Source organism: Solanum lycopersicum, chromosome 4 (assembly GCF_036512215.1).
Source record: "Solanum lycopersicum chromosome 4, SLM_r2.1".
Classification (NCBI taxonomy): Eukaryota; Viridiplantae; Streptophyta; class Magnoliopsida; order Solanales; family Solanaceae; genus Solanum; species Solanum lycopersicum.
In genome coordinates this window covers 61,437,270-61,450,218 of record NC_090803.1, presented here as the reverse complement: position 1 = coordinate 61,450,218, position 12,949 = coordinate 61,437,270, and the positions used below count along the sequence as shown (strand labels likewise).

Below are 12,949 nucleotides of genomic sequence, written 5' to 3'. Positions count from 1 at the left end.
CACCCGATCCCCTAATACTACGTGTCGGTTCGTGACACCCGATCCATATTTTATCCTGGTGTCGGAACGTGGCACCCGATCCCCTAATCTCACTACTTTCGTTCTTCAAGCCTTCTTTTATACCAAGGCATCATCATTAACAAAGTAGATTAGGGTTTTTCAAGATTTAGGATTCAATAGCTTCATCATGCTTATTTTATCACAATTATATAATCCCATTCATGCAAGCATACAATTAAGCATATAGAAGGGTTTACAACACTACCCAATACATATCATTCGCTATTAAGAGTTTACTACGAATAGTTTAAACCATAACCTACCTCCACCGAAGAATTACGATCAAACAAGCTAATTCCCCAAAGCTCTGTTGTCCTCTTCGTTCCTCTCTCGATCGATCGATCGTTTCTCCCTTTCTCTCTCTGTTCTTTCTATTTTTCTTATTCAAAATCCTTTTTCTTTTACCCTAATTAGTATATAATTAAGTATAAAAGATGACCAAAGTAACCCACTAATTAATTCAAGGTTATCTCCTTTAACCCCCAAGTAATTGAATTATTAACATTCACCCACTAACTTTATAATTATAAGCAGGAATAGTCCAAAACGCCCCTTAAAACTTTTAACGGAAATCCGACCCAGTCAGGGTTACGCAGTCTGTGACGGACCGTCGTGCCTGCGACGGTCCGTCCTGCTGAGTCGTCACAGAGTTCAGAGACTCAATTTCATCAAAGGGTCTGTGACGGTTCGTCGTGCCCACGACGGTCCGTCCTGTCATGTCATCGCGAAGTTCAGAGAGTTGTTCTCAGTACCCAATTTTTCAGAATTCTAAGTGTTTTGGAACGACACACCCTCGACGGTCCGTCGTGGGATCCGTCGACTCAGACTGTAATTACCAGAAATAAACTCTACTGCTCAAAACGACTAACAGGTCGTCACACTTTGGGGCCTATAAAAAAATATATTTTAAATGTATATTTCTTTTGTTAATTATAATTATATTTTATATTTTGTTTAATTTTATATTGGATATTAAATAATAGTGTAAAATAAACATCATGTATTAGTATTGCCATTGCTAAAGTCTTAAAGTGCATTAGCATGTTTTAGTCCTAAAATTCAAATATTCATTTACTTTGAAATTATAAATATTTTCCCCTTATTATTATTACATAAATTTATTTTATATTGGAAAGTTAGAATTTTTTTTTCTTTTACTTTTATGATTCAATACAACTAAATGAATGAAGTATTTTCAACAAATTTTATTTAAAAACGAATAAAATATTTTCTCCATGTTGATTTTTTAAGTAGAGCATTATTTACTCATGAAAATATGAGTAAAATATGAATAAACTAGTATTTCCCCCAATCCATCTGACCCATTAGTATTTTCCCCAATCCATCTTTACCCATATTAAATATGGTCTGGTTGAATTATTATCCACTTTATGTTGACGCATTTTCAGTCCACCTAGATTTCATTCAACCCGCCCATTTGCCACCACTAATTCTAACTTATAAACCAAGAATAATGTTTAACAGCAATTAATTAACGATAATAACTTAATTATCACTATATTCGTATTTTAAACGGCAGTTAGCAATCACTATAAATGTCCCTAAAATTTATAATGGTATTAGATCCAACAAAAATTAACTACTGATATAAGTTTAACACTTTTTTATTAATCTATACCATTTAATATTATTAAAAATTATTTTTATTAAAATAACTTTTCACATAACATATTTAAAATTATAAAAATTTATGAATATTTTATCATATTCTATATATCTTTAATTTAAATTTACAAAATTCAAAAATCAACTTTGCATAAATGAGTAGACTGATATCAAGAATAATGGAGTTCGGAGCCTATAGAGTATAAAATATTAATAAAAATTTCAAAATGATATAGAAAATTTTATATTAACCAAAACGGCAAAATCGCTAGAACAACAGCGATTTACTCCACTGGAAAAAGCAAAATCGCAGTCTAGGCAGCGATTTTCTAAAAAAAAATTAAAATGGAAATCTGCCTAGGCAGCGATTTTGTAAAAAAAAAAAGAATTTTTTCTAAACGAAATTAAAAATCGCAGCCTAGATAGCGATTTGAATTTTTTTAAAAAAAATCACATTTTACAAAATCGCTACGGTAGCAGCGATTTTACTTTTTTTAGTGGAATAAATCCTTGTTATATCAACAATTTTGCTATTTTGATTAATATAAAATTTTATTTATCGTTTTAAAATTTCTGTTAATATTTTATATCCTTCAAATTCTGGACTCAAAAATAACGTTAGACCCCCGTTTGCCAGAATATGGTTGCAAGTGGACCACGTAGAGTCTAATTTACCTTACTGGCCACATAGGCAGCCGTTATATATCTATATACATTGAGTGAGGTGATATATACAAATCAATTGGATAACATTAAAACTAGTTTTTTTTTTTTGTATAAATAAAATAATTTTATTGTGTAAATTAGTTGAAAAATATAGTATATAAATACAGTTAATTAAACCAGCCTATTTTATTATATATAAATTATTGAATGACATGAAATAAAATGTTAATAACCAACAAAAAAAGGTTTAAAACTTTTTAACACCATACATTTAAATTCATAAACATTATATTCATGAATATTTGAAATAAAATTTTTTGACTATTATTGATTAATCTTAGAGCTATCACTTGCCAATGTTCGATTGGAAGGCAACCTTTATCACTAAAAATATGGATATATTTCGATGGAACATAATTCTTGATTTAGCATTATTTATTTTAAGAGAAAATTAAATTAGGATAAATAAATAAATAAAATAAAACCCGTTTTCGAGGGCATAAAAATACAAAAGTTGCTACCAGCTGGTGGACCATACGTGACCAAACTATTTTATGTTTTCATTTATTTAATTTGCTTATTTGCGTGGCTTGTACACATCTTTATTCAATTTTTTTACAACACTCCTTAAAAATAATATATAATTTTAGCTGTTGAAAAATAATTAGAGAATAAGTAATTAATATTAATAATAAAATAAATTTTATTTTTTTAGTATATTAATATTAATATGTAATAGGAAAAAAATTATTTTTAAGGTAGTAACGAGTAAAAAATTTTCGTAAATAAATAAAGAGGTGACAAAGCATCATATCTCCATTTCCAACGACGACTGAGCAAACTTTGGTCTTTGGCATGACTTCACAGCTGTAGCCTTTCGTCTTTTCGCAATAGACAATAAAGGGTGTTTTAATTATATTAAGCTACCACACCCTTAACTGATAATTTTTTCGTTCGATATTATTTGTCATGATTTTTATATTTAGAGTCAAATTATAAAAATTTTGATAATATTTTAAGATATATTTTCATTATATTAATATAAAAAAGTTGTAATTTATAGCACTTTTTATATAATTTTAAAATATTTGATTTTTTTTGTTTAAAATATCGAATTAATGTGATCTAATTTACCTTTAAAAATTAATCATATTAAATTTTGATAAGCGCAACATGACAAACATTTCTGGACGGGAAGAGTACTAAATATCATTGATATTTTTAATTATATTAAGCTACCACACCCTTAACTTATACTAAATATCATTTCATATCAATCTAATATAGTTGATAGTGAATTGCATAATGGTGAGGCTCACCAGAGGCTTGATCCAAACATAATACTTGCTTGGTTATCTTAAAAAATAAAATTGTTCCCTTAGCTATTAGTTATATAAATTTTTAGAATGATAACAAGTATTTGATTCTAAAAACAAGAGTTAAAGTTGTGAGTATGATTTCTAAAAAGACATGTTACATGAAGAAGGTGTTGAGAAGGGTATTATTGTGTAATGTCAATATATTGGCTACGACAAGGACTACGAGAGGTCTTGGACGACCCAAGTCAAAGTCATGATCAAACATGACACATGTTGACAAATGGCAGATCCAATTAAAAAAATAAAATTGTGCACTTATTATTATCAACTATAACTTTTAATCTTACTAAGTACTTATATAAGTGGTATCACAATCAAGATTATGAGTTTAATTTTCAAGAATAACATGTTGCATGAGGCAGGTCTTGAGAGGGGTAAGGGATTGTTGGGTAACGACAATATCTTGTCTATGGCAACATTATAATAAGAGTTTGATTCAAACAATAGATTCCTTCTTAGGGCGAGAGCTAACTTTGACATCGTACATCATACTACATATAAATATGAGATTAGATAAGCTTCTTAGTAAATTGGGAAACCTTGACATTATAAATACACCAAAATATAGGACTAGACGATAAACTTCTTTAGAGTGGGGATCAATTTTGAAGCTATGAATTCAAAAAAATTAGAGTTTTTTAAATATGATTTAAAAATTGATGATATGTTAAATTACTTAAAATATTATAGGTTGGATACGAAATAATTTTGTATTGGACTGTTTTGTAGCCCGTCCACATAACTCACTTTTGAAGTGACATACTAAATTTTAGAGCCTAATGGGTCGGCCTAATCCAACCTGTTACTGGGTAAGGTTAGGATAGATTTTTCAAATTCTAAAACTAGGGCTTATAAGTTCGGTCCATATAAGCTCTTGGCCCTTGAGGCTTGACCGGAATCGGGCTGGGGTCGGCCCATGGGTAAAAACTTTTTACTTAAGGGTAACTACGATAATCTTATTAATTAGTATATAATCTAATTACACGTTATGATGTAATATTATGAATTTTATCAAATTTTGGTACATCCATATATCTCGAAATATATAGACTCAAAATTAGGTTAATAAATTTTAGATACACTCTGTCAAAGTAGATTCACATGTATCTAGGATGCATAGACAAATCTCGTGTCCTCGCCTTCCTCCAATCTTGTTTGTCAGTCTTTTATATAATCGCATATTTGGTATGTGAGATACATGCTAATTACACTAAACTTTTTGATAGTGTTATTAAAACATGAGTAACTTTCACATATAGCAAACATAAAAATCATATTTGTATGTTATAGCTACTCCATAGCAAACATAATTGTGTATATTTCTCTATACACATACAAAGAAACAGTTGTATAATTCCCTATACATATACAAAAGAAAGCAGTTGTATAAAAAAGATCAATATTATAGTTTATGTATGCATAAAACGAGAAAGGGACAATGACAAAAGAACATTGGGCAGGAAATATTTGTATTGTATAATTATAATTGTATAGGATGAAAATGTATGTACTTGCATGTGTATATACAATTTTCTCTTGCTTTATACAAATAGAAACACAATTTATACATTTTATTTCTGTTTGTATAAGCGAGAGATGCGATGATGGCGAGCGAGATCTAGTAGAGTAGCGTTTTTGATATGGAAAAGGAGAAGAGAGGGGAACGAAAATTTATGTATATATACACAATTTTCTCTCGCATTATACATACACAAACACATTTTATACGTTTGTGTTGGTATAAAAGTGAGAGGGAGCGAGCGAGAGAAGCAGTGAGAGAGGAAGAGTGGCAAGCGATAGTTTGAGGGAGAGAGGCGACTGAAAAATAGTTTGCGACAGGGCGTAATTAAATCAAAGTGTGGTTATAACATTTAATTTGGTTTATTAGTTTGCCATTATATGCATTTTTTCCTTAAAACAATATCATTGTTTGTCATATATTTGATTTGAAAATCTTCTCATTTTTTGATGTTATAGAATTATAAAAATGAAATAATAAAATGAAAAAAGGGCTAGCCCGCCCCAGACCTCGGCCCCTCTAGGGTTGGGTTGAGTTGAGCATTTTCAGGCCCTTCCGAATGAAGGGCATGCCTGCCCTAGCCCTTCAAATTCTCTGGCCAGCGAGGTTTGGGCCGATCCTTTTTGACAGTTTTACTGAATTTTCAGGGCAATCATGCTTCATTTTTAAGACGTAATACATCACTTTACGTGATACACACTCGAATACATGACCATTCATGATGTATCAAAATATTGAGTGATGTATCTGAAATAGAGATGCGATGTATCGGGATATTGAATGCGAAACTGAAACGCAACGTGTTGAGCCGATTCAGGATGTATTCAGGTTCCTTTAAATTTAAGATTGTTTTTGCAATTTGAAAAAGAAAAAATATAATATAATTGACTCTTATCACTATGAAACTTATGTAAAATTTCCCTATTTTTAATTAGCGTTAGGAAACACTACAAAAAAAAAAAGGGGGGGGGGGGGGGGCGTCAAGTAGTTGAGTCGGTCGTGACAACAGCCCATTTTTAGCTTATTTAAGCTCAAGTAATTTTTGGGTCAATTTTAGCCCAACTCATCTAATTATAATTCTCAATTATTTTGACTTAGTCCTGTTATAGTTTATCTTACTCATTTGATATCCTAGATATTTAGAACTCAATAATTTTAATCATACTCTCTCTATATAGACATTATTAGAATCCAATAAATAAAAAGAATTATGACTCAAAACCAATATTCTAACAATTTTGGTTCTTTCGTTATCATTGATTTATTAGAACTGGTTTTAATTAAGTTATATTGTAAAAAAAAACAAAACATTATCCATACTCAATATATAACAAAGTGATACGCAAAACAGACGCATGGATTGTATACATGAAATTAACGTAAGAAAATTGTCCATCAAAATAATGGCCAACAGACACACACACATATATATATATATATATTCTTTTTATACAATATAATGTACATATTAATCTATATTTCGATTGCAAATGTAATTATTTTTAGCTGGCCGACCAATACGTTACTTTAGAATTACAAGGTGAAGATTTTAAACTATTGATCCAACGTACAAAAATATAATCAAACAAACTAAAGTTTTTCGATTATTTCTTTATGTTATGGTGTCTACAATACATATAATTTGATCAAAGTCATTATGATAGAGTAATTATATAACTTGTCAAGTTATTGTACTCTATGCTTCTGTTTTTGCAAATTGTTCTAAGCATATAATTGCTTTTATATTCGTCCAAATTTACGCTAATTAAGCTGTTTTGTAAAGAGAAAATGGCATAAATGTACCAATGAAAATAAAATTAGCAGAACATGACATTTTGTTATTATTAGCAAACCCAACCGAGTTTAGTTTGACAAAAAAATGTTAATTTGTAACCTACAAAAAAAAAAAAAACAATCCTAAATAATTGTTGAATACTGAAATGTGAATCATTCACTTATACAAATATTTTCGTCACTGTTGTAAATTTGCCAAAAAAATTAAATCCAATTTTTAATAATTCATGCAAGTAGAGATGTGAATGATAAAGGTGTTCTCAAAGGCAATTGATTGTGAAACATCGTACTCTCTTGGAAGCTTAAACGGTCAATATTGAAGGTGTTTGAAGATGATTTGAGGTACATTTGGGCTGTTATTTTTATATATATATTTATATATATTTCTATTTATCAATGTGTATCCTCTTTATATGCTTGTATCTCATGTATATAGTGTATATTCATATGTGTTATATAGATGATATACAACGTGAATAGAGCTGTCAATATGAGATAGCCCACCCCATCCGAGCTAATCCATACATGCTTCAACATTTTACGGGTCAGGTCGGGCTAGTCCATTTTTGGTGTGGGCCAGAAAACGGTCGGCTCAACCACAAGTACATGGGCTACAGGCTTGCCGGACCAGCCCACTTTTTAAAAAATTATATATATTTTTTAATTATTAAATTAAATTGTGAATTATAATTTAAAAACATTATCATAAATATTAACAAAAGAATATTACACGATGTAAATATTACTACTTGTTAATCAAATCCACAAATAAAATTATCTTTATAATATTTATTAAGTTTTTTTCAAGTAAAAGTATAAATATCTAAATAGAAATATTAACCTAATTGTTTTGAGTTTGGACTCTCTTTAATTTTGAATTTTAATATTATATTATATTTTTTAATTATTTTTTACTGGCCCGCGGGCCGGCTCTAACGGATATTTCTCAAGCCCCACAAATCAGCAGGCTTATTCAGGCCGAGCTTATATGGGCTCCGAAATCGTAGCCCCACCCTATAAAATCCTTGGTTAGGCCAGACCGGCCCAACAGACCTAGCCCATATTGACGGCTCTAAACGTGAATATTGCAATAACATTCTTTGTTTTTAGTGTAAGCCAGTTCAAAACTGATTTTTTTCAAATGCAAAAATATTATTTTCACCAAAAGTCAATAATATTATGTATAACTATCAATTTTCTGACGATATATATATATATGAACCGTATGCTTTTTAAAATATGAACAAATGAATCTCGACTAACTTTTTTGCGAGATAAAATTCTTAAAACGAATTATACAATATAGTTGATAGATACGCAAGAGAAAAAATTGAATGGAATTGCTTGTTTATCAATCAGTAGTTCATCAATGATAGTTTGTTTTTTTAAAAAAAATATAGAGATTTTCTTAAATATAGAGATAATTATTTTATTGAGAAAATTACGGATATATATTCTTACACTATAAATATACACTTATATACATTGATTTTGTATATGTATATTTGATATAAAGTATCATTACTTATATATTTTGACAGATTTTGTAAACTAGTTGATCGGAGTGTGTAATTGTCCCACTTTATAATATTTTGACTCTCACTCCTATTGCTTGTACCGTAGCAAAAAATTGTTATGTTTTTTAAAATGATATTTCGCTCATCCACAATTGAAAATTAATTTTTAATTTTTATCCAAAGAAATAAGAATATTAGAGCATAAACTATTAGTAAAATGAAGGTCATTAAAGATTTATACATTAAAGGTGCCTATGCATCAAATAAAAGAGTCTAACCTAAAAATTATATGTATTAACTGGGATAAATATTGCAAACTAGAGAAAAATCAAGAATTATCTGTAGCTTTAGTTATCATAAATAATGTAGACTAAAGTCAAATATAAGAATTCTATAAATATTGATATAATAAATATAATTGACCAGAGGCATATATAGAAATTATATGAATTTAGATATGATAAATATAGTTGACTAGAGGCATATATAGAATTTTAATGATCAAATCCATCATATATATATATATATATATATATATATATATATATATATATATATATATATATATATATCAAATCCATGAGATAAGACATATATACAATTTAATTGTATCAAATCCATCATATAGACATGAAAGAATATATATATATATATATATATATATATATATATATATGTATATAACATCTGATAATTATCATAACTTATAGATTTTGATACACATATTATAAACCAGTTAATCGAAATATTAGGACCATGATATTGTGTTTCCAAACACGAATTGTCGAATTGTTTGGTTCTCATTCAGTCATTCCTATTAATATCATAAAATAAAGTCATAATTTTTTGAAAAAGAACTATTTTTCTAATATACTCATATGATTAATATAGATATTTAGTTGGAGAAATTAGATAATTAGATATACTTCATTATCATCCATACTTTTAAAATATCACGTATCATATTACTAATTAAGATTTTTCTATTATATATTGAGAAATATACACTTAGATATATGTATTTTTACTATCAGATACACTAAAATAGAAAGTGAGACGAGCGAGATTGGGAGAGGCAACCAATATTTTTTTATATATCACATATACATTTGAATCACACTAAATACACTCTATATACATATATCTGGTGTGATTCACATGTATATGAGATACCACACACATATGAGAGTGGCGAGCGAGATTTGTTATTTATCCCGAATACATATGAATCCACTTGGATACAATGTATCTAACAAAATTGACCTCATGTTTCCCAAAATATATGTATATGGACGCACAAAAATATTATAAAATATATAATATTATAAATTAGAGTATATCTAAGTAATTAATTTATAAATTTAACTGAGTTTCTCTATTTAGTTTCACACAACGGTTATGTTATTACTAAAATTTAGTTTGACTTAATATATTCTTTTATTAAATTCATTTAGTAAGTAAATCTTTAAAATTCAATCCACGTGGAAAGTTAAATTTAATTTTGAGCATTATAAATAGGATCCATATGACAACTTATTGTTATACTCTGTTGTAAGTTCTTCTGATTATTCGTTTGTGAAGTCATTGCTCTTTAATTTTCTCTGTTGTTTTTGATTCAACGATGTAAGTTTGTTTCATTTTTATTTTTAAAATTTAATTTAGAGTATTATAAATCTACTATCGATTTTCAATCCAAATACCTTTTTCATCGGTCGCCATCCAAATATTAAAAAATGATTGCACATTCTCTTTTACAAATCATGACCATTATTAACAATTTTAATTATTTTTCTCTGAGTGATTACTTAGGTCTCAAAGCAATGATAATTCAGAAAACAGTTCAAACTTTGCTATCACGCTGAATAGGTATTAATTATTTAATTTTTTTATATAAGTAAGTATGATTACTTGACCAGATTTTGTTTTAGTGAAATAATTCTTGCAGAAAATTGTGTTTCTAATGTTTTAAATTTATTGGAGATTTTATTTGTGTTTACTTATACAAGAAAAAGTTGTGCAAATACTTTTTTGCGATATCATTACTTTTTTATTTATTTAACATATATATCGGACTGAATTTTGAAAATTCATCCTATCTAAAAGTGTAAGAGATATTAAATACAATTTTTTTACTTTAGATTTTTAAACGTACTTTTAAAGTCTAAATTGTGAATATTATTATCAAGTGCTATATTCATACATTTTTTAAATTATTAGTGGGATATTTTCCTTTTTATTATTTATTTATAAATTGCGAACATAACATCTCAATTTATTTTTATTTTACACATATATTTTAGAAGCGTGCGTTATGAAGTTATTGACCTTGAAGCTGTACCAGATTTATATGTACCTCCGGAGGTATGTTTCTTTGATGACCTATTTTTTTTTTAATTTACTATTTTTTTTTATTTATTATGTAAATTTATGTCTTTTTTAAAAATTTTATTACTCATTTTTTGTATAGGAAAATAGTGCTAATCACATACAGCATTTTGTTCCTCCAATACTGGAAATTTCGCAATTGAATGATTTGATGTTTTTTTAAAAAAATATTTTCTTATTATTGTAATTATTATTATTATATTTCCTTATTTGAATTGTTTAAAAATTATTAATATTTCTTTTACTATGAAATATTACTTGAATCCTATTTTGCAAGAGTATATCTTATTCCTAATTTGTTGTTAATAATTTAATTTGTCAAATTCATTTTCTAAGAAAAATAATTTTATTCACTATATGAATAATTTTATTCACTATATAAAACAGTTTAGAATAATAAAATAATATGTAATTTTCAATTTTAATGAAATTATTATAGAAAGAAGCTGCTGAGCGAGAAATTAAAAGGAGGAAGAAAGAAGTCCCACAGGCGACCAGGTAACCTCTTTTTTTTTTCTTTTTTTTTTTTTATAAAACGAGAATATTTCTAGAAATTTAATATTGGTTTATTATTATTATTATTATTATTATATATATCGACTAATTGTGTGACAACTTCTTAAAATACAATGAATTACAAATAAAAATAAAATCATGAGTTTATGTTGTACGATATAAAAATACAATAAATGTGATAATATTAATAATAATTGTTGATTTGAATGTAGCCCTCTTAGCAATGGGTTGTATGATTCAAGTTATGCTGACAAAGGTTTGCCACTGGATCCTCACTTGCGTATGCTTAAGCTGAATCCAAGCTTTCGTAAGTTAATTTTTTTTTAAATAATTTTAAAATTATAAGTTAAATAAAATGAAATAGTTTTGTACGTATGTTAATTGATTTTTTTAAAATTGTGCCAGTTAAAGTTGACAAGAAGCCTCAAGTTGGATACAAGGGCAAAAAGGTGATTGACTCGAGCAATTAAAGAATATCATGCTGAAGTTGGAGCTATTATATCATAAATAAAAAATCATATTTTCCCTATAAAGTCATTTCAATTTCATAAGTAGAAAGTGTTGAACTTCATTATTCAAGTTTAGCTTTTGTTGTTTGATGAATTTGCTGTTGATTTCAAGTGATCAATTTCCTTGGTAAAACTCTTTTAAGTTTGAATAAAAACATCATGTTTCTTGTTTCAACATCCTTTATTATGATTTACTTTATCAATTACAAATGTTTCCTTCATTTTAACTCATTTAACTTGTTCTAGCTATTAACTTTTTAGTAATTTTTTTAATTTTATTTTGATTGAATATAAAGATTAAGTAAATATGACTTTTTAATCTTATAGTCTTAATCAAAATATACATAAGAAATAGGGAGGGGGGGAGGATTCTGGTGGAGGTGGGTTGAGGTTGATAAAAATTGGATATGGAAGGTGATTAAAAAAAGAAATAAGAAAGAAGACAACGATGCGGATAAGGATGGCTCAACATAATTCGAGGCCTAAAATTTAAACAAATTTTATTTTCTATTAATTTATTTTTCTAAATTTTTTAGATGTAAATTATTACTTAATATCTTTTTTATAAATGATTTTTTCAAATACTTTTTTAATTATCATCTTGAAGCAAGATTTTATTAATTTAAAATTGAAAACATCATTTTATTATATGAATCGATAACATAGTTCTATAAGTTATAAGTTGATAAATTTTAAATAAAAATAAGAGATGGAATCATAAAATTTAATTCAAAAAGTTAAAACTTGATATATCCTACTTAAATATGAAAAGTTACAAAGAAATTAATGAATATTTACAATTTTCGGGTTGATTCTCTTGCAATATTAAGTTGAGGAATTGCATACCTTGTATAGTGAGGGATACCAAGTTTGGAGCATCAATGTAACATATCTTGCAATATTGTATAATCTTCAAGACCTTGAGGGAATCCGACTTGATCTTTACAACTTTTATCCCCGAATAATTCTCAACGATCG

General features: G+C 27.5%; 1 protein-coding gene across 1 annotated transcript; it reads left to right on the top strand.

The window, feature by feature from the left end:
- Positions 1 to 9,578: 9,578 nt before the first annotated feature.
- Positions 9,579 to 12,142, top strand: LOC138347923 (uncharacterized). Its single transcript, XM_069296534.1, has 6 exons — positions 9,579 to 10,184; positions 10,371 to 10,427; positions 10,862 to 10,922; positions 11,386 to 11,444; positions 11,675 to 11,769; positions 11,868 to 12,142. Coding segments are annotated over exons 1-6 (339 nt in total). The 5' UTR covers positions 9,579 to 10,182; the 3' UTR covers positions 11,933 to 12,142.
- The last annotated feature ends 807 nt before the right edge of the window (positions 12,143 to 12,949 follow it).

Bases quoted from the DNA above. Each gene is read 5' to 3' on its own strand.
- LOC138347923 (XM_069296534.1), top strand. The intron at 10,428-10,861 runs GTATTAATTATT...CATATATTTTAG, and splicing joins TTTGCTATCACGCTGAATAG to AAGCGTGCGTTATGAAGTTA. The intron at 11,445-11,674 runs GTAACCTCTTTT...ATTTGAATGTAG, and splicing joins GAAGTCCCACAGGCGACCAG to CCCTCTTAGCAATGGGTTGT.